Below are 23942 nucleotides of genomic sequence, written 5' to 3' on the forward strand. Positions count from 1 at the left end.
TTTTACACGAGAGCGCTCAACTAAGCTTATATTACATTTCTTGAATCTGAAGTGAAAGAAAGTAATAATTATTTTCCCCCAATTGACGCATGCGTCACTGTGTTATGGCAATTTTCTATAATATTTAATCATCCAGTTTTGTGGTAGCAACAATATTAGTTTGGTAGGTAACATAAGTAGATTTTCCTGTCTCATTTCATGCATAGCTGACCTATGCCATCGTTGACAAGAACATCTGTGGTTCAGACCAGTTCGAGCTGAGGCTTAATAACCTTGAAAAGTTCAAATGTAGTGTTGGGTCGTCTGGACGAATGTATTTGGAATTATCCGGATATTACTAGAACCAAAGTGATATTGCTTGAAGAACTGATGACCTAATATAATCAGGATATAAAGAAGCCTTGCAGATGACTCAACTGTCACAAAGATCAGGAGGACAAAAGTAGCTAATTTTAAGAAAACATTGAAATGGACATATCCCACAATTTTTTATAAAGAAGTCATTTCAATATTCCAAAATCCTTCTTTCGTTAAGACACAATCATGTAATTTTAGGGTCAGTTCGTATGTACAGGGTGGCGCATGAAATGATACCCCATTTGTTTTTAGTGTAAAAACTTTAGTAAGCAACATTTTCAAAAAAAAACATACATTGCAGTCAACATAGCAATGTGGAAAAATGTTTCAATGCAAAACATGCTCAATATGACCACCATTGCACTGCATAACTGTAGTCAAACGAACAGTTAGGTTATTGATCACCCTCCGACACATGTCTTCTGTAATTTCAGTGAAAGCTTGCGTAATTAATGTTCTCAAATCCATGAGATTTTCTGGATGTTTTGGAAAAATCCTTTCCTTCAGGAATCCCCACAGGAAATAGTCACAGGGATTAAGGTCTGGACTACTGGGAGGCCAATACAGACCACCATTAAAGCGTTCTGGAAACCTGTTGAAATTACGCGGAAGTTGAAGATCTCGTGCAAGAAATCCAAGACCACATTGGCAGTATGCGGTCTTTGTAACGTGTAATATCTACAAACGTATAACCCAACAACAATCCTTTTTAGAGCGCAATCACTCAATTATTTTCATTCGCACGTCCAGCGTGCTATTCCTTTGTTACATTTAACAGACTAATTCAATACTCACTAACACAAAAAAAAGGAATAATTAACGTATGCACCATTCTCTCTCTCAAGCGTGCAAGGAACGTTCAGCAGATCCCCTTTTTACTTAATCTACGACTCCTTTTATTACGACCCCGCTATTATTCATTTTTGTTCTGATCCCCTTGGCATCGTTAGTGCTACCGTAACAAGAATAGGATTAATAGCAATTTGCGATTCAAAGAAACTAGGGAAAAGGTGGGGGATTGTAGTTTTCTATGCCGTTTTCTTAAGTTCAAATAATGTCCATTTAACGCCACCAAGCCCAATCTTGAATAAATAAGAACATCAAGTTGCACTGCAAGGTCGAACGCTCAGCTCGTACATCTGCCATATTACGTACGCCTGTTCATTAAGTAACTGACCGTGCCATATACGTTACTTACAAAGGACTGTTCAAGAGAACGTATTTATGCAAGGGTTATTTTAACTAAGTTCGCCCATATTTTATGCACGTTTTCCTTCTTTTGCCCCTTTACGACACACACACAAAAATATACGTATATATTTATTTTTGGCACAATTAAACTGTTCAACACGAGAAAAGAAGGGGGCAAAAATGTTGGGGAGAAGCTATAGGTTTCTCGTCGTTACTATTTAAGTCACGTGAAAACAATGACGTCGCAAATAATTTTTATAATGAACGGCGACGTGAAGTTAACGAGTTCCAATATCAGAGTCAAGGGTTTTCTTACGTACCTCAACACTAATGTTCAGCCGAAGTAAAGACACAACGCCACTTTTCCCATCGGAATCCTTGTGTTCATTAGCCTGGCCTCTTCGCGCTGGTGGTTCGCGTGACAGGCTTCTCCTCCACAGGCAGCGTGGTTGAGTACGGTCCCTTGCCGACGAGGAATAGATGTAATACGCAAAAACTGGTGTGTGTGTTCGTAGCGGGCGATCGAGAGAGACTGTTTGCACGGTGGGGCGAGATTTACGGCCCGGCGTTTTTACGCCAAACTGCCACTAGAGGCAGCACCAGTAGAGCTATCGAGGGAAGGAAACGCCCTCTGATAGCCGAAAATTGAACATGCACTTCAATTTTCAATTATGTAATGTTTGCAGGCACGAAAGTAATGAAAACTTTACATCTTGCACCATCCTGCATAAACCATTGTGTGTTAAATGGCAAATCCTTCACAAGAAGCTGAGGAATAAATTGATTACGAAGCATGTCCAGATAACGCTCACTGTTAACATTTTCATCGAAAAAGAATGGTCCAATGAGCCATGCGTTCAAATAGCTGCCCACACTGTAATCCTGGGAGAATGGCTTTCCTTTTGAAGGAGCACTTGCGGATTGTCGGTAGCCCAAAATCGCATATTTTGTGTATTCACCACTCCGTCCAAGTGAAAGTGAGCCTCATCCGAAAACCACGTATTGTTGATAACATCCATATGTCCCTCAGCCCATTCAGCGAATACCAGTCTCCGCTGAATCTTTTCTGGTGTCAGTTTCTGCACAACTGTTACTTTATAGGGGTACAGGTGAAGATCACTTTTGAGAATTCTTTGCAGAGAGCGTCTCGATATACCCAGTTGGGTAGCTGCTTTTCTACAGGACTTACTGAGGCTTCTTTGCATAGCGACCAGTACACTTTCGATGTTTTCCGGCGTACGGACACTATTCACTCGCGGCCGTTTCGGTTCCAGTAATGTCCCTTGAACCCGCAATTGTTCATGGAGTTTGTGAATTGTTCTCTTGCTTGGAGACCAACGTGTGTTGAATTGGGCGCGGAAACGTCTCTGTGCACCAACAATGCTTTTGGTTTCCGCAAACAACAACATTATTGCTGCACGATGTTCTGGCGTGAGCCTTCCTTTGTCAGCAATGCCGCTACACTGGACTGCTAGCGCCACGGTGAAGATTCAGTGAACTACAGCCTCTAGCAGTAAATCTCCATGGATTAAGGTTTCCTAGGAAAAAAAATATTTTAAAATTAATACATAAATATTAATTTAATTCAAAAATTAAATGGGGTATCATTTCGTGCGCCACCCTGTATATTGATTAACACAATCATTTTATTACTTGAATTCATTTTTTAATTATGATCACTGCTGTATTAGACTGCTCTCGATAACTTGCTGGCATTACCTTACATTGAAGGAATGTTCAATTTCCAACGAGGGCACATTTCAGTGGTTTCGATCGAAATTAATCTGTAGGTACAGTCTGAAATACATGATATGTGCATAAAGTGGACATTCAATCAAAGTTTTCAAACTTTGGTAAATTGAATTGAATTGTTGTTGTAAGTCCACTTTATGCACAGAAAGGCTAATCGGGACTGGACCTACAGTTTAAAGTGGGATCCGAACTGTGTGCCTCCATGAGGACTCTATTACTGCGCCATTGGGGAGGCCCTCAAACTTTGGTAAACCATTGGTTCACATCATCCCGAAAAAAATCATTATTGTATAAGTGCTTTATTACAACTGAAGTAAAAATGGAAACCGGAATATCTCTTCATTAAACTTGGAATCAATTGTAAGGTTTCCAAAAAATGTTGAAATTTTTGCAAAAATGTAATTTTAGTTCTAAATTATGACTCGCCATTTTAATTTATATCGTAGGTCAAATAAATACATGCTAGTGCATATTATTGGAACACTTTTGTTTAACTCATTTAATTCTTCATAAAGGCCAATTTGTTACTTCTGAATTTATTATTATCATGTTATCATTTAGTGTGATGAACAGTAAGTTAACCAGGTACAGTACTTCTTCATGAAACATGAATAGTAGTAACATAAAATATTACCAAACGCTGAATAATGATAAACAACTTAACAATTAAAAACTCTCAGAATCAAACAGTAGTAACTGCATTTGAGCAAGAAAATTACACTTCAGGAACACACATTCTTTAAAAATTACTTATTCTATACATTGCTCGCTTCACTTACAAAAAATAATGAAATCTTTTTGCATGGTAATATTATGGTAAGCTTAGAAATATCTGTACACTGTCGGTTGATCAGTTGGAAATATTAAATGATCAGTTAATTTTAAGTGGTTTTAATTAATATAACAGAGTATGTTATCTAATATTACGTTCGCATGTGAATTTATTTTTGTTTTTACAAAGAAAAAACTTAAAACAAGAGATAAAATTGGCGTAATAATAGGCTTAAAGGAAATCATATATTGCGTAAATTTGACAACAAAGTCAAAGCACTTTCAATTCAATTTCAATTTTATGATTGTATAATAATGTCACGTGCCCGCATGGGTAAAACAAATTGTAAAGATTGAAACGGTGACTAACAGATGGCAGCACTATGTATATTCTGGATTTCCTTTCGCTTAAATGATTTAAATAAGACAAAGGGAAGATGAAACCAAATGTATGTATTGTTAATACATAAATGAGGCTTGATTTGTGATAACATGACAATAATGAATTATGCAAAGGGGAATAAGAATAAATGATAACAGTAACAATCACATACGTTAAGACGAGAAGATTAAAGTTGTTGGGAAACGTTTTCGGATTTGTGTCTTTACTGTGGTTATGAAGGAGATTTCCATCAGAGCTTTTGGTTGTTTCTTCTGGTGGTGCCAAGTCCGACTGCCCCAAAGCACGACGAGCTGCGTATTCTTATGCGGCACCGGGTTATTGAGAGCGTGAGAGAACGCAAACTTTAACAGTCCCTTTGGTTGTCTCAAATAGTCAGTGGCGCAGTATTTAGAAACAGCCACCCGAGGAAGGGGGCTGGCCGCAAGACCCGCGAGGCTTTATTAGCGCAGCGCAGAAAGGAAGGAGGCAAGATAATTCTGCCACCAGCTTGGGTTCCAGATCCATTGGGACTGAAACACGACATCGCTAAGGAGGAGAGCAAATTCAAGTTGATTCCAGTAGATACTGCAGAGATGTCAAAGGATATAATATATACTCGCGTACTTTCGACGTAGCCAAGGCCACGTCTTGTACGCTCGCATGCGTGACCTTCGGCCACGCTGTGGGCGCAATCATGTTATAGATGGGGTTCTACATATACACCTTAATGACTTTGAGAATATCTGCATGTTGTTTTGGATGATGGGGAACATAATATGTATAAGTTTGAAAAGTTTAGAAAGTAACTTTATGTGTGTATGGGCTCCAATAAGGTACAAATATTCAAACTATTATTGTCTATTTTCTTAATAATGAACTAAGTAAGTAATAACCGTTTCAAGATAAGTAGTTGGATGTTTTGCTTAAACGAATTGAATAGTGACTAAATGGAAAATGCAATATTTACGTATTGTTATTTTCACATTTTTGAACGTAATTGGATAATAACTGTTTTCCGTCATTCCCCTCAAATTCCTACCTTGCCTCTGTAATAAATTTTGATGCTCGTATTTTGAAATTCGAAAAGTCTAGCATAATTCCCTTACACTAGTTTTCGGTGTGAAAATAAACTTTCTTTAAGTTCCCTAGCAACGTCCGTTTCCATGGACAACAACAGGCACGGCAAACTCTAAGGAATTGCATGTCATTATACCCCCTAAACATTTAGTTAAAACAAGCACGATGTAGATATTTTCGTATTGAGTTTACCAATATATACGTAAGTAATTGTGTCTGGGCTGAAACTCCTTATGTAGATGTCACCCTTGTTTGAGGCACATTTTTGAACCAGGATTTCATTCATCTGTGTGTGATCTGTGAGAAATATAATTTATTTAGCTACACAATTCAGAATTGAAGGAAACAATGTGTGCTGCAAAAAATACCCCTGGAAACGGTTGCTAGGGATGTGAAAAAGGGCATTTTCACCCTTAAGGAAGGACCGATTGAACGATTTTTGAATTTTCTCGGACTTTTGGGACGATTTCATGGGGGGTCGTAATCGGGCATTTTTCGCCTCCGGGGCTTCCTTTACGGAGAACATTTATGTCAGTGAGTCAGTGAGTGGTGGGATTGGGGCTATATATATATTGGACTCGCGTACTTTCGACGTGGCCAAGGCCACGTCTTATACGCTCGCATGCGTGACCTTCAGCCACTTTGTGGGCGTAATCATATTATAGATGGGGTAAAATGTCTGCATGTTGTATTGGATGAAGTTTTCGGGGTGATAATAAACTTTCTTTAAGTTCCTTAGCAACGTCCGTTTCCATGGTGAACAACAAGTACCGGAAACTCTCTAAATATTTGTTTGTTATTATACCTCTAAACATTTAATTAAAACAACCACGATGTAAATATATTCGCATTGAGTTTACTAATATAAGTACCTATACGTAATTGTACCTGGGCTGAAACTGCTTATGTAGTAGATGTCACCCTTGTTTGAAGCACCTTTTCTAACCAAAAGTTGATGCATCTTTTGTTGATCTGTGAGAAATATAATGTATCTCGACAATTAAGAATTGAAGGAAACAATGTGTGCAAAAGAAATGCCCGTGGCAACGGTTGCTAAGGACGTGAAAAAAGGGCATTTTCACCCTTAAGGAAGGGCCAATTGAGCGATTTTTTAATTTTCTCGGTCTTTTGGAACGATTTCATGGGGGGTCGTAATCGGGCGTTTTTCGCCTCCGGGGCTTCCTTCATGGAGAACATTTATGTCAGCGAGTCAGTGAGTGAGTGGTGGGATTGGGGCTTTATATATATTGGACTCGCGTACTTTGGACGTGGCCTTTAGCCACGTCTTGTACGCTCGCATGCGTGACCTTCGGCCACGTTGTGGTCGCAATCATGTTATAGATGGGGTTCTTCATAGATCTTAACGACTTTGAAAATGTCTGCATGTTGTATTGGATGATGGGGAACATGTGTATATGTTCGCTAATTTGAAAAGTTTAGAAAGTAACTTTGTGTGTGTATGGGCTCTAATAAGGTACAAATATTCAAAATATTATTGTATATTTTCTTAATAATAAACTGAGTAAGTAATAACCGTTTCAAGATAAATAGTTGGATGTGTTTGCATAAACGAATTCAATAGCGACACTAAATTGAAAATGCAATATTTACGTCTTTTGTCATTTTCACATTTTTGAACGTAATTGGATAATAACTGTGTTCCGTCATTCCCCCCAAATTCCTACCTTGTCTCTGTAATAAATTCTGACGCTCGTATTTTGAAATACGAAAAGTCTAGCATAATTCACTTACAGTAGTAGAAAATAAACTTTCTTTAAGTTCCCTAGCAACGTCCGTTTCTATGGACAACAACAGGCACGGCAAGCTCTAAGGAATTGCATGTCATTATACCCCCTAAACATTTAGTTAAAACAAGCACGATGTAGATATTTACGCATTGAGTATAACAATATATACGTAATTGTATCTGGGCTGAAACTCCTTATTATGTAGATGTCACCCTTGTTTCAGGCACCTTTTCAAAACCACGAGTTCATTCATCTGTGTGCTATTGATCTGTGACAAATATAATGTAGCTAGACAATTAAGAATTGAAGGAAACAATGTGAGCAAAAAAGAAAAGCCTTGGAAACGGTTGCTAGGAACGTGAGAAAAGGGCATTTTCACCCTTAAGGAAGGGCCGATTGAGAGATTTTTGAATTTTCTCGGCCTTTTGGGACGATTTCATGGGGGGTCGTAATCGGGCGTTTTTCGCCTCCGGGGCTTCCTTCATGGAGAACATTTATGTCAGTGAGTGAGTGAGTGGTGGGATTTTGGCTATATATATATATTGGACTCGCGTACTTTCGACGTGGCCTTTGGCCACGTCTTGTACGCTCGCATGCGTGACCTTCGGCCACGTTGTGGGCGTAATCATATTACAGATGGGGTAAAATGTCTGCATGTTGTATTGGATGAAGGGGAACAAGTGTATAAGTTCGCTAATTTGAAACGTTTCGAAAGTTACTTTATGTGTGTATGAGCTCTAATAAGGTACAAATATTCAAAAGAGTATTGTCTAATTTCTTAATAATAAACTGAGTAAGTAATAACCGTTTCAAGATAAATAATTCGCATAAACGAATTCAATAGCGACACTAAATTGAAAATGCAATATTTACGTCTTTTGTCATTTCCACATTTTTGAACGTAATTGGATAATAACTGTTTTCCGCCATTCCCCCAAATCCCTACCTTGCGTCTGTAATAAATTCTGACGCTCGTATTTTGAAATACGAAATGTTTAGTATAATTCACTTACAGTAGTTTTTGGGGTCAAAATAAACTTTCTTTAAGTTCCCTAGAAACGTCCGTTTCCATGGTGAACAACAAGCACGGCAAACTCTCCGAATAAGTGTTTGTTATTATACCTCTAAACATTTAGTTAAAACAACCACGATGTAGATAATAATTTCGCATTGAGTTTACCAATATATACGTAAGTAATTGATTCTGGGCTGAAACTCCTTATGTAGATGTCACCCTTGTTTAAGGCACCTTTTTGAACCAGGTGTTGATTCATCTGTGTGCTATTGATCTGTGACAAATATAATGTAGCTAGACAATTAAGAATTGAAGGAAACAATGTGTGCAAAAGAAATGCCCGTGGCAACGGTTGCTAAGGGCGTGAGAAAAGGGCATTTTCACCCTTAAGGAAGGGCCGATTGAGCAATTTTTGAATTTTCTCGGCCTTTTGGGACGATTTCATGGGGGGTCGTAATCGGGCATTTTTCGCCTCCGGGGTTTCCTTCATGGAAAACATTTATGTCAGTGAGTGAGTGAGTGGTGGGATTAGGGCTATATATATATTGGATATGTGTGGATATCAAGGAAATTAACCCTAAAGATCCTAGGTGTGGACCGGGGCAACAATAACAAGAAGGATATCCATGTAAATAGTCTAACAAGTTGTCAGCGGACATGACAACGACAAGAAGATATATATATACAGTGAGTCACATAATTATTCGGACACACAGTAAATTTCTAACGTTTAAGAGCGGGAAGGAAGTGAAATCTGTGTACAGCGTTGAAGTTGGTTTTCGTTTAAAAAATGTCATGTTTAGCACAAAATTGGACGATAAAAAGTTAAAAAACGAACATCAGCAACAATATAACGAAGGATGAATTCCTACCGTTGCAAAAATAGTGCCACAACATTATTCGGACACTTAGTAAATGTTAACGTATTTTTGCGATACAGTGACAATTTCGATACTCTGTTCATATATATCTTAACTCTGGTTTCCTGTAGGTTTCTATAGTAATTACGATCGCCTTTTGTTTAACATAAGAACATTTTCTATATAGAAATGGGGCGAAGAGGAAAGGAAAGTTCATTTGAACAACGTCAGTTAGTGATATGGCACCACGCTAAGGGTAAAACTTACCGTGCAATTTCCTCAATGTTGAAAATGAAAAAAGTACAGTTGCAGATATTATTAAGCGATTTAAAGATGAAGACAGGATCGAGTCCCACAGTCATACAGGGAGACCAAGAATTTTTCCCCCAGAGAAGAGACAGTAATCGTGAGGAAAATTTAAAAAAACAACAAAGATGAGTGCTCCAATGGTGTGTGCTGAGGTAGCTGAGGAGTGTGGAAAGCATAGTCATCCTGAAACTATACGAAGAGTGCTCAGAAGGGCAAACTATCATGGCCGTGTAGTCAGGATTAAGCCATTTGTAAGCAAGCCAAACAGGACAAAAAGACTGGTGTTCGCAAAGGAACACTTAGGAAAGGATCAGACATGGTGGAATCGGGTAATTTTCACTGACGAGAGTAAATTCAATATTTGTGAGTCAGATGGGAGGGTAACAGTGTGGCGTAAACCAAATTAGGAGCTCCGAGGGAAAAATTTGCAAGCAACAGTGAAGCACGGGGGTGGTCACGTAATGGTTTGGGGCTGCATGTCGGCCCAAGGCGTTGGTAAATTGGCTTTTAATCGAACAGACAATGGACAGGTACCGTTACCTTGACATTCTGAAGTCAAATCGAAAGACTAGTGCTGAAACGATGGGCATTCTTTCCAACTTTATGTTTTATCAAGATAATGACCCGAAGCACACTTCCCGCGTAGTGCAAGAATGGTTATTGTACAACTGCCCAAAAGTGCTCCATCCTCCACCTCAGTCTCCAGACTTGAACGTCATTGAGCACCTCTGGTGTAAGTTGGAAAAAGAAGTGAGGAAAATACCTATAACCTCGAAGGCAGACCTCAAGGAGAGACTTCAACATGAATGGGCCAACATATCGGCAGTGTACACCAGAAAATTGGTAGAAAGTATGCCAAACCGTTTATCCGAGTTGTTAAAAATGAAAGGGATGCCTACCAGATACTGACATTTCTGTTCGTTGCTTTTCAAGCGTGTTTTCCTGTTTCTCCTTCCATGTGTCCGAATAATTTTGTTTAACCCACAAAAAATGTTTGTTTTGTTTAATGAAAATATTTTACTAATATATTATATTAAACATAATTGAATATAATTAACAGTGTGCTCATATTGTGTTTTGTTTGTTAAATAAATATTAAACATTTATCATCGTATTATATCACTACTACGTCAGTAAATATTCAGAAATCTTATCTGTCCGAATAATTATGCGACTCATCGTGTATATATATATATATATATATATATATATATATATATATATATATATATATATGCATGTATTATAAGAAGAAGTATTCCTGTATTAATCCCTGTATAATGAGAAGAGGAAGTATTCCTTTATTGGAAGAAGAAGAAGCCTTCCTGTATCAATGCATATAACAGGAAAGAAGAAATATTCCTGCATTGGAAGAAGAAGAAGTATTCCTGCATTGGAAGAAAAAGAAGCCTTCCGGCATCATCAACAGGAGAAGCTTACCTGTAGATAAGAAGTAGAAGTCTTTGGAATTAGACATCGAGATACCTTCAAAGATATATATATATATGTATGTATGTATGTATGTAAATGGGAGAAGATATGATTAGTGAGTTATATATATACATATAAATATAGAGACAGCTTAAATGTGATTACGTATATCAAACAAATGTAATTTAATGATACAAGAATATACGGCGTATTATTATTCTCAGTAGTGAGTTAAATGAGTCGTTTCCTTTCATACCTTAACGTTGTTATTCTGTTTTAGTTGCCCTAGGTATCTCATGTTCTACTCTGGCCTAAGCCGGACTGGTATTACTCAAAGGACGTGGCAATAATATTAGGCTCATAATAAAGTAAAAAAGTGAAAAAATCCTGCGGGCGTCTTTGGTCTGTCACCATGTTGATTCACTTTGGTTTACCCAATGAGAAGTTCAAGATTTGAAGCAAAGTGCCAAACAGGCTACTGACAACCTTTTCATGAACATACGTAACACTCCATTGCTTAACAACGTGTAGGATACAAGAGAAAATTGATAAAAATAGTGTTGGACAATTTTCCAAGGAATACTTGTGCATCCCACGGTAACAGAAATATATCAGTGAGAAAATAGCGCTTTGATAATCGGGAATGTTACAAAAATATTAATACATTTCTAATATCGTTAAGGAAAACTAATAATATTTCGATGCTCGTATATACGATGACCAATACTTTCAATGAAGGACACACTGAATGACCCCTTGTTTGTACATGATAAGACGTTCTTGCAACATGTCAGTCGCAGCTCTGTGTGACATATGCTAGCAAAATCCGTCTGCATATCAATTCAGTGATATTCTAGTCGTGAGATAATCAGGCAAAGGTCCTCGCAGAGCAGATTTATCTAGAGAATTATCGAAGGGTTTGGCGTAACAGCTTCATTATCCACGTAAGTGACCAGCTGACTATCCATCCCAGGCTTTCATGTGGTGAATTGCTTGTGCAGCGGTATAAAAGCTAGAATAGTGCTCCTAAGAGTGTTTTCTGGTCTTTGACTGACGCCGTGGAAGATATTGGTAAGTCTTTTCCTTAATATCTATTGAAAAAGTGGTCTTATAACTTCGGAAAGCAAAACTTAAAGTAAGAGCTGCTAAAAGCATTAAAAGTTTCAGTAAATGTGACAGTAGTAGAGAATATTAGGTAATTTAAAGCTTCGTGTACAAATAAGATCTTAGCCAATATGGAGGCAGCTAAAAGCACAGTTAATTTTCAGTAAACGTGATAAATTTGCGGAACGTTTAGAGAAACTATTTGGTAAAGAAATAAGAGTTATAGAATTATAGAAGTCAAAATCCTGTTTCTCAGATATTCAAGAAAAAAACTCAATATTAAAAGTCTCCATGTATGGAGATGCTTGGATAGTAGAATTATTCCTCTTGTAGTTTACGCTTATTACAAGCATTTAAACATATTTTTAATGTAACATTAGGAAGAACAAGGGCTCTCTTCATCAGAAATATGTGCGATCGTGGTGCTTAAATGCCTGTAACAGCCGCAAACTGGAAGAGTAATATTTAAAGTTAAACATTACAAAAGCAGGCTAGTCACCATCACTATTAAGCTATCAGCTAAGTTTATAAAAATGTTATTCAGTTTTTAATAAACTTTTCTTTATCCATATTCTCTGCCATTTACAGATCAATAAAAATAGTAACAGTGTGTGAAAATATAGAAATTTGTAAAACAACGTGTAGGCAGGCATCATGCTGACAATGAGTTCTTCACAGTGGCGGCGATTAGGGGGGTGAGGGGGGCAGTTGCACCCCAGTTTTACATAATCCATGGCTCTACAGCCATGGAAGGGCCTTGGTCTATCTATCTCCCGACTGCCAGTCTCCCTCCCACAATCCTACTTAGAGGTGTGGGTGGAGTTCTACAACCGGTAATGGGGTGACGTGGAGTCGACACGTCGAACCCTCAGCCGTAGAAGAGATTTTTATATTACACTACTCACTCGCAGCTCCCCAATTTCTTCACGATGGTGGGTTGCCACCGGTCCTATACACCGGCTGAGAACCCAGAGACTGAACCCAGCGGACTCGAACCCTGCTGTCTTGCAGTCGGAGTCCAAAGCACAGCGCCTTAGACAGCACGGTCACGGAGGACTGTTGGAAATTTTAGGCTCTTTTTTTTTTTTTTTCAGAAATATAACAAGGGGATTTTAGTTTATGTTACGCTAAATAAAGAAATTAAATCAGAATTAGTTATTTATGTTGGGTTGCATTATATTCCATTATTAGAGTTACTTTGTTTATAAGAAACTTTAAAATGTTCTTAATAGCATATCGAAATCGAACTCCTCGTTTACGAGGACGATATTACAACTACAACATCGGAGAGGCTTGCATGTTAGTTGCTTGAAAAAAAAATTCGTCTTGAAACGCATGTAATCGGGAAATCATTCGTGCTTTCTTTTTCTGTTTTTAAAAATATATTAACGGCCATTAGAAGACCTGAGTTATGTTTAAGAATTAGCGGGAGATGGTTTATGTCGAGACTTTTTTGGTGCTACGTATGAAAAAAGGGTCGGTGGGAATTAAGACTGATTGATTGATTGCTTTTGTTTGTTTTTCTGCCACTATTGGCTAGCCACGAAGATGAGGATGAGTGATGATATGGGGAAATTGATGAAGGGACACTCCTAGAGAACACCCATTCCCACGTGGCCGGGAATCGAACCCGTGTCCTTGTCGACGTTGTGTGCTCTGCTGACAACTCCTCCACATATGTCAGCAGTGTGGGTCAAGAGTTTGACATGTGAGTCTGAAATTTCGATGAACGCGTGCATGTCTCTCTGCCCCCCCTACCTCACCCTCACGCGCACACAACACTACACGCTAACGCATTCATACACCTGATAATTCACGGCGCGGGTATTGGTATCGCTCACGGTCTCAAGTAAAGCAAGCTTATTGCGTATTGACTTGCAACTTATTACAGGACGTCATCTAATGCAAGGAAAAATAGAAGAAAAGCTAATTTGCTCTCGATATCCAGGAGTGTTCGCCTCCAGGACGTGTACCTTACAGTAGTGCGATAAGAACCTGTGTCTGTTGTTCCAATCAGTATTGGCTGTCTTGAGACCTTAACTGTGGTTTTTCGTTTAGCCGAGGCTGAATTCGGGAGGGGGAGGGTAACGGAGTACTTGATGAGGCGAGTGTACAAAGGGAAATGTACTATCTTTGCTCCCCCTGTTTTAGCACCTTGCCCCGCCCCCTCTCTCGGTTTTGGAACCCAATCGCCGCCACTGGACTTAGTCACTAAAGTTGCAAATGGTGTAGGATTTTGTGCACTATGCTATCCGTTGCTCGATACAACTAAGCAAATTTCGCAAATATATATATACCTGTGACAGGAATAAACGAAATAAAAAAAATGTAATTGTGGGATCATGAAGATAACGTTCTTTCCTATAACGCATATAGCAATATCAATTAATTACGCATTTCGACACGCTAATTCTATTAAATTTTCCATTTCCGCTCACTGTTTGTACCTTATACAGTCAAGAAGTTGGTTAGCGCATCGACTTTGTAGTAAAATCGCAGGTCTGTCGTAGGTTAGATTCCCACGACCAGCAAATAGACTTTTTCACCTGAAGAGAGGCGTTCCTCGAAACGTAAGCTAGAAGCAGTAGTAGAATTGATTGATTGATTTGGTTTACTTTACTTCGCTTTTCTGGCACTTTTGGCTAATCGCGAATATGGATGAGTGATGATATGATGAAATTTATGAATGAAGACTCACAAAGAACACCCATACCCAGGACGGGATTCGAACCCGGGACTATGTAGTAGAAGCACTAGACGTTTAACATTGCTAATGAAGAATCGTTGTCACTAGTATTCAGAAACGTATAAGAATAATTTCTTACAACACCATTAAGCCTTGTTTCTATGATATGAAAAACTCAATATGCTGACCAAGGCAGAAATTTATTTTATTATAAAACATAAACTAAACGTAACGTTTCAACCTTCTAGCAAGTTGTACTTGGTGCAGTCTGAAGAAGAACTTGCTAGAAAGTTGAAACGTTACGTTTAGTTTATGTCATTTGTACTTGATGCAGAGTCTGAAGAATACCTTGCTAGAAAGTTGAAACGTTACGTTTAGTTTACGTTTTATAATAAAATAAATTTCTGCCTTGGTCAGCATATTGAGTTGTTCAATAATTTCTTAGTTAAATTATGTCTGAAAACCAATGTATCAGTATATTATACTACTGTTTCTGTTAATGCAAAAAATATGAAATATTCTGTCCATATTTCGAAGTTACAGTATCAATGTTATCAAAATATTACATTTTGGAGCCGGGACTCTGAATTTTAAGGTTTTTAACATTAACACTATTAGAAATTAATGCCTTTTATATGCCTTCAAATAATGGGCCTGTTACTGAATCTGTTTTCTCAATTTAAGTGGCCTTTGCCTCCATATTTGGGTACTTTTTAGTGACTTGAAAACCGAAATCTATTATCACTAATTAGGAATACAGCAGATTTTGTAGATTATTTTTCCTAGATTTGTTACTCTGGGGACCATTGCCCCTCCCTTGTCTCGACGATGTACTTAACCCCTTAATTCTTTCCCAGATAGTGTACACAATGACGCCACAGGAACAGGCTGAGTTCTACAGAGAGAATGGCTACGTGAAACTGGACAATATATTGACACCCGAAGAGGTCGAAGATATTTCGAAAGAGTACAACGAAATATTTAATAGGAATGACCAAGAGGACCTGGAATCGACATGGAAGGAAGGAGTAGTGGCCCCTAAGAAAACAACGGTAAGTCACGTTCTTACCTAATGGCGTATTGAAATGAGACCTATGCGCATGGACGTCCTGAAGGGGGGCAAGGGGGGGGCATGCCCCCACCTGGAAAATGAATGTCCCTTTAAAAATTATATATTTCACCCATAATTTCATTCCAGTGACAGTACATTTATGTTAATTATGATGGCTAGGATTTCTATGACTTAGCATATTTTTTTTGTTAAGGGTGATGTGTTCCCTAAATATATAGAAATTCATATTGTGAAGAAACTTATTGAATTAAGGTGCTTTTTAAGGGCATATTTTGGCATATTTGGCCATTTCTACATGATAAAGCATATTTTGATGGATTTTCGATCATATTCAGCATATTTTCGCTTTTTCAAGAAATATACAGTCATTTTCCAAGTGGATTCGTTCTTACTTCCATGTTCACTCGAGTTTTTTTTTTGACTGCAGCAAAATCGTTTTCATTTTCAATTGAAAATTTACACAAATTGTGCATTTCAACTCATCAGGGCCCATAAAGTGAACTAAAAATAGTTTGTATATGGAAATATTTCAGCATATGTTAGATATTGATGTTTGAAACAGTCTAGTTATAAGGGCATATTTTTCAAATTATAGTGCATATTTTGTAAAATTTTAGGTCATAAGAGCATATTTTATTTCGCATATTTTGGTGATTTTTTGGTCATAAAAATCCTAGCCCTACTAATTATTATAAATTCGTTGAAGAAACATGATCTTTTCAGACTGGAATAGTATTTTATGAGGGGTCATCACCATTATGCCGAAAAATATGCTTCCTTTGCTCCCCCTGGAAAAAAAAATACCTTGCTTGCTCCTCCCTGGGAAAAAATCCTGCGGACGTACATGCCCTAGCAGTGAACTCCCTAGAGAATTTACTTTGGGCATTCTCTCTCTCTTTTTCTTTCATTCATTCACCGTTTATCCCGTCTTTCTTTCTACTTCTTTCCTGTTTCTCCATCTCTTTGACATATTTTCATTTTTCCTCTGATATATCCTTTTTTATAGCATTTCTTCCTTCTTTTGTTTATGCTTCTCTTCATTCTAATATTCTCCCTTCCTCTATTTCTACTTTTTCTTTCTTTCTTTTGGCGCTATCTTCTTTATTTCTTTCTCTGTCTGTCTGTGTTTGTTTGTTATTTATTATTTCTATATCTTTTGGCTCTTTCTTCTTTATTTCTTTCTGTGCGTGTGTGTGTGCTTTTTCTTTCTTTCTTTTGGCTATTTCTTCTATATTTCTTTACTTCTCTCTCTCTCTCTCTCCCTCTCTCTCCCCCTCTCTCTCTTCTCTCTCTCTCTCCCTCTCTCTCCCCCTCTCTCTCTTCTCTCTCTCTCTCCCTCTCTCTCTCTCTGTGCGTGTGTGCTATTTTTTTCTATCTTTTGGCTCTTTCTTCTTTATTTCTTTCTCTCTCTTTCGCTATCTCTCTCTCTCTCTCTTTCTCCCTCCCTCTCTCTGTGTGCTCTTTTCTTTCTATCTTTTCTCTCTCTCTCTCTCCCTCCCTCTCTCTCTCTGTGCGTGTGTGCTATTTTTTCTATCTTTTGGCTCTTTCTTCTTTATTTCTTTCTCTCTCTTTCGCTATCTCTCTCTCTCTCTCTTTCTCCCTCCCTCTCTCTGTGTGCTCTTTTCTTTCTATCTTTTCTCTCTCTCTCTCTCTCTCTCTCTCTCTCTCTCTCTCTCTCTCTCTCTCTCTCTGTGCGTGTGTGTTTGTGTGTTGGCAGATTTATTGTTTCGGGGAACTGCGTTCTGTATCTCCTTTACACCGGAGAACCAAACGTGTTACGGGAAAATTTCCTTGGGTTTCATCCAAAATCCAGCCAAGTGAGGAAATAATGCCCTTGTATAATTTTGAGTTAAGTCTGGAAAGTTCCCTAAACAGTGGAAAATGTCCATAAACAATGTATGAATTAGTACACATTAAGCATTCCAGTGTGTAAGCCCAGCCCGTTACGTAATTCGAACGTATGTTCTTGGACACATAACCACGTTCTTTACACCACTCATTGCCCCATTCTTTCCATGTGCCTTTCTTATCTATCTCTCTATTTCACTTTTTATTCCTGTGTGTGTGTGTATGTTCGATTTGTTATCTACTGTAAATGATTCTTGAAATTTACGTAGGCTCTTTGATTGTCCACCCTTGCCATTGGAAAAATTATCGAAACTCACTGAAGTGCACATTTTGCCAATTTTTAGGAGTACGAATTCATCTTTTTGCGCTTTGAATGTAAACATTTTTGCAGGACTAAAGTCCAAACCTTATGGGTACTGATATGCATTAATTACACACATTACTTCTTTCTCTCAATCTCTCTCTCTCTCTCTCTCTATCTGTGTGTGTGTGTGTGTGTGTGATATCCAAGGAAAATGTTTCAAATTTACATTCATAGATGGTAGAACATCATGCTGTATCATTAGAATTTGACAGAGATACGTAGCTTCTCAGCAATAAAGGTTACTGTTTTCAGCTTGCTATAATTTTTCTAAAAGACTACACACAGAAAATTAAATGCATCATATCGATTGATGCACTAAAGTGTGTTTTATGGCTTCTTCAAAGAATCCGATCCACATTTGATGCATTTGGGTGCATTTTTGTATGTCATAAAAGAAACACCAAAGTGCATCATTTGATTCAAGTGAGGATTCCTTTCAGTCGAGATGCACTTCAATGCATCAGTTGATGCGTTTTGATGCACCAGAATGCATCTTTTATGATGCTGCACTTAAACATAAGCTCTGTAGCTCAGACCAAACTTTTAAGTGCATCATCCAAAAAGATGCAGGAAGGTGCATCAAGGAACAACTGATGCATTGAAGTGCATCTCGACTGAAAGAAATCCTCACTTTGGTGTTTCTTCCATGACATAAAAAATGCACCCAAATGCATCAAATGTGAATCCGATTATTTGAAAAATGCATTAAACACACTTTAGTGCATCAATCGATGCATTCTGGTGCATCAATCGATATGATGCATTTAGTTCTCTGAGTGTAGCATCCATCTGTAAAATCCTCATATGTTTAAATTTCTATTCAAGTCAATCCATAATCATTAAAGACCTAAATGCTGTTCGTTGGCAATTACGAATATAATATAAGTTCATCACGTGTTCAATAACATGCTACTTACAGGTGAAATCTATCCACAATTTGCAAAACCATTCAGCGGCGTTTACCCGTCTGTTGATGAACAAGAAGCTTCTGGATTCTTTGGAGCAGATAATGGAAACGCCCAATATTCTCTTGCACCACACTAAGGCGCACGTGAAACCACCAGAGAAGGGATCTCCGTATCCAATGCACCAGGTAAAATACACTATTTATTACTAAAGTACTTTGGCTATCTTTACTGTTGAAGATGTCAAATGAAGCCTTCTCTGCCCTATTGGAGAATGTTTTCATGCTTACTTGCGAAAGTTACATTGCTGTCCCCAGAGACATGAACACATTATCACCTTTCTGTTGTGGGAATTATATACCCCTTCGTTGGTTTTACATGTCTTAGAGGGTGATCATGTAATTTTAGATGTAAATGTAGGCGAGCACCGACGTCAAGGCAGGTAATCCCTTATTTAATGGACGATCGCCATTGGCTCTATATCAAATTGACATGTTGTTGTTAGTGTTTAGACGTACCACTGAGTGATCATTTACTTTTAAAGTGAACAGGAGATTAATCTGCTTTTTACATTTAAGGGCCTGTCACCTATTTGTTGACAGCTATTTAGACGACATTTCTTTTGATGATTTACTGTTAGTTTTATGTGCATCGGGGACGATCAATTAGCTATAGATATCAAAGGGTCGTAAGGCGTATTGCCTAACCCTAAGGCGGAGGTAGATGTTGCTATTGAAAATTTGCTATCAAAATCTACTTATCGCCGTAGAGATAGTTAATACGCATTTAGACGAAAGCATTTTCTTTAACATTTGTACCATGACCAAAATGCTATTGTGTAAAGTGAAAAATCTTATGGCATATTTCATGGCATTTCTCAAGGATAGAACTCGTCCTATTTCCGTAGCATAACCAATCAGAAGCGACATCTAGGTCACGAGTGAAATTTTAATGGCGGCCGCGTGAGATGTAAACAATGTATCACTTCAAATTTTTAAAAGCCGATAACTATTCAACCGAGAGGAATAACGTTTCGTGTAAAACGTTATTAGGTACACAACAATGGCGCTGCTTAAATACATACTTTACAACGTTTACTGTACATGTATGGAAGAATATTTTCGTTGTTTCAAATGTAAACAGCGTGCACTAAGCATAGCTGGTATAAGTCAACGTGCCTTTCATGCTGTATATGTTATACATTGTAATCGCAAAAGTTAACAGAAAAGTTACATGAAATGCTTGCGTGTAAAGGACTATGTGCTATAAGATTTTTGGAAGCCTTTACATAGTATTTATGCTAGCAAAAATGTTAAAGGAAATGCATTCGTCTAAATCCGGCGTAACGGCTTGCAGGGAAGCTAGGATTTCAGGATCTAGGTGTTTCCCGGCGTAACGCCTTTCATGGAAGCTAGGATTTCAGGATCTAGGTGTTTCATTTTATTGCCGGTGATTGTACAATAATTGTCACTTTCTCTTTTCCAAGGACTATGGATATTTTCCGTACAAGAACCACTCTCTGGTCGCCGTTTTTCTCCACTTGGACGACACAACGCCTGAGAACGGAGGGCTTGCTGTATACCCCGGATCCCATAAACTTGGACCGTTGGAGGACAAGTCTACTAACCCCGATTTCCACTTCGTCGATCAGGTTGGTCACCAAAATGCTCTCACTATACGGCTCGCATGTTTAGCAACGAATCAGAGATGGGTTCAATTCACTTCGATTAACATCGGGCATTTTCATGTCACAAGGCACCGAAAGTCCTGGCGGGAAGAAACAAATGAACGTCGGATACACAGTATGTTGCCAAACGTACCGTAAAACGGGGGTGGGAGGGGTGATCAGCGCCATTATTGGATAAAAGTTGTACAATAATACACAAAGCACGGAAAATTTGTACACAAAACACCAATAAATACAACTGACAAAATCACTACAGCTTTTGCGTCGAAACTGAGGTTGTTGACACTTATCGAGCCACGCACCTGCAAAGACGATTGGTGTACAGACGAATTTATTTAGCAAAAATTAGGTCAGTTGGGCCTGCGATCAGTATAGCATGAGTTCAGGAGCGTATATTCTAGGCTAGCTAGGCTATCTGCGAAGCCTGAAGTCTAGAGAATGAAATACAGGAGAAAAATCGATCAGAAATTGTAAATGTTATTATTCATATCGGTGAGATGATGATGCTGATTCTGGAGTTGGCAACCTGATTTCCTATGAGTTGGCAACCTGATTTCCTATGAGTTGGCAACCTGATTTCTTATGAGTTGGCAACCTGATTTCTTATGAGTTGGCAACCTGATTTATTATGAGTTGGCAACCTGATTTCTTAGGAGTTGGTAAATGTATTTCTATTCATAGCCTAGTACCACGTGACATAGTGAGATAGCCCAAATCTTGGACTCAGTATACGCCACTGCATGAGTTTCACCTATCTCCTAAGAACTTCCATGGTATTGTTTTGCAGCAAAGGATGACGATGAAGAAGGATCAGTGGCGGCGATTAGGCGGCGTGGGGGCAGTTGCTTCCCCTTCACTTTTTACCCCTGCACTATGACCTCTTAATGCTAAGCCTTGTCTACCAAGAAGAAGCAAACTGTCCTGGCCCCTTCAAGTTTGGCACCCAATCGCCGATACTGACAAGGATAAAGTGAAAGTGACGTTACGACGGGTTTGGTGCGGGACTCACCCAGCTTGCAACTAACGCTAAAACTAAATGCGAAGAGCTCTAAACCTGGCTCTTCTAAGCTAAACACATATGCATTATTAAGCAGAATTGTAAGTCAGGAATTGTTGGGTTAGGAGAGCCAGGTTTAGAGCTCTTCGCATTTAGTTTTAGCGTATGTTGCAAGCTGGGTGAGTCCCGCATCAAACCCACATTACGAGAGGGTCAAGCATTCGAATTCATAAATTCATCCTGAGATATTAATTGAACGTGCTAGGTCTCCGAAAATTGATTTATTCATTGATTTGCTTTATTTTACTTCGCTTTTCTGCCACTTTTGGTTATTCGCGAGGATGAGGATGAACAGTGACAACATGAAATTGATGAGTCCGACGCCAGAGCCTCGTTAGTCTGGAAAAAGACAGGCGAGGTCTCCGAAAGGACAATACAAAATAGTGTAATAGTATTCATTAAGATCAAGATATATAGACAGTTTTATACTTTTCTTTTAGAAACATTGGTGTTTGCTATTAACATTACCCGATATAATAATCTTGCATTTGGTTTTCACAGCAAAAATTCCCCATTGAGAAAGCCACTCCAGTACATGCCAAGAAGGGAGAAATCGTTGTATTTTCCTATTTGACAATACATGGAAGCTACCTAAACTTGTCCAAGGTTCCTCGAAGAATGTTTTTAATGCAGGTAAATATATTTTACAATATTCATTTATATTGTTATTATCACATATAACAGGATTGTATGTTTATACAGACATCAGTGCCACTGTGATGTTAGAGAAAGATTAAGGATTTGTTTTTATTTGTATTTAATTTATGGAACTTTTCTGCGATTTTGGTAAATCTGAATGATGCGAAATGGTGTATATATGGAGGGGAAGAAGGGGAAATTATAAACACACATAGACAAGACTCAGTATTCAAACCACATAAGTGATAATTCTGGTTGTAGGTCCAATCGCCAGAATTAACTTTCCTTAAAATATGTAGTTTCCAGACCGCTCTAAGTTGAAGAGAGTTTGACATTTTGATGCCTTTGGAAAAGTCAACCCTTGCACTCTTTTATTTAAGGCTCTATCATACTTGCTATTCTTGTTCTTATGTTAAACTCATAGATTTGGCCAAGCAACTATTTTGACACTGCATTGGGCCAGACACTGTTAATATACGATTTTCTGTACTGCAACCATAATGGACAAGATAACCTTTGTTTTTGTTGTGATTACACTAGTTACGTAATAATGTTTTCGTTGTAGTACATGTCTGCTAGACATGTAGGCCTATTCATCTCCTTAATACTGGCCTCTTTGCTTTAGAATTTTCTTCAGTGTAAGGATTGTTCAAATGCCTGGTATATCGTTACGAAACAGCTACAGTTACGTTCTGTAGCTATCGTGTTTGATTGGTTGGTTGGTTGATTTAGTGTTTTTAAGTCCACTTTATGCACAGTAAAGCTAATCGGGACTGGACATACAGTTTAAAGTGGAATCCGAAACACTATGTGCCTCCATCGGGTATCGAACCCGGGACCCCTTGATTATATGGCGACGACGCTACTATCGTGTTTGAATCTTGAACGATATACCCACTTTAATTTGCTTTGTGATAATATCCCACGCCTTCCATCCCCATGAATACATTTCTGCAAATATGATATTCCGACTCACCTGTCACATAATGTCATTTTATCAATGTATTTTTGCCGCGCTAACATATTTTTTTTGTTTTCTTTCCAGTTGATGAGTGCCGAGGACGAACCAACAAAAATGATCCACTTATCTCCTGGTCAAGGATTAGTGCTAAGAGGTAAAAATGTTTTGAGAGACGCCAACTTCCAAAGACGTCACGAAGCCTAAGACTGACAGAAGGACAGAAAATCCGACGCCATGACAGAATCTCGTCAACACAAATAATTTTCGAAATAGTGTGGATAACTTTTCGGCATGGATGTTTGAAAATTACACTTCACTTAAGCTATGTTCCTTCATTTTTTATCTTAAAATGTCAAAGCTAACTTTGAATGTAAATGTGTAATCTTTTCTTGGCAGTGAATCTATATTTCCTGTACCAAGGAAAGACATGAAATATTGTAAATTGTAAATTAATGCAGGAATAAGAAAATAAAGTGTCCCCTTTTGTAATTTTCATGTTTTACTTGTAGGTGGTTAATCATTTTGGTGTAAAGTATGTGGGTGTAAGAAAGGGGATACAAAACTGACAACTCTGCAATTTTTCCCCATCGAAATTCGAAATGTTTGAATACAGATGTTCAAATAAAGAAGTCTGAGAACTAGCCAATATGAAGAAAATATATTAAAAATCATATATATATATATATATATATATATATATATATAACACACACGAAGAAGACCTGG

The 23942-nt window shown here is 38.1% G+C and overlaps 1 protein-coding gene across 1 annotated transcript; it reads left to right on the plus strand.

Moving 5' to 3' along the window:
- The first annotated feature begins 11748 nt into the window (after positions 1 to 11748).
- Positions 11749 to 23705, plus strand: LOC145999965 (putative alpha-ketoglutarate-dependent hypophosphite dioxygenase). The gene is made up of 6 exons (XM_083137259.1): positions 11749 to 11964; positions 15541 to 15735; positions 18887 to 19060; positions 20359 to 20523; positions 22118 to 22249; positions 23301 to 23705. Exons 2-6 carry the CDS (start codon positions 15553 to 15555, stop codon positions 23418 to 23420), a joined length of 774 nt encoding a protein of 257 aa, XP_082993385.1. The 5' UTR covers positions 11749 to 11964; positions 15541 to 15552; the 3' UTR covers positions 23421 to 23705.
- The last annotated feature ends 237 nt before the right edge of the window (positions 23706 to 23942 follow it).

The sequence above is a fragment of the Lepisma saccharinum genome, chromosome 16 (assembly GCF_977018435.1).
Source record: "Lepisma saccharinum chromosome 16, izLepSacc3.1, whole genome shotgun sequence".
Taxonomy (NCBI): domain Eukaryota; kingdom Metazoa; phylum Arthropoda; class Insecta; order Zygentoma; family Lepismatidae; genus Lepisma; species Lepisma saccharinum.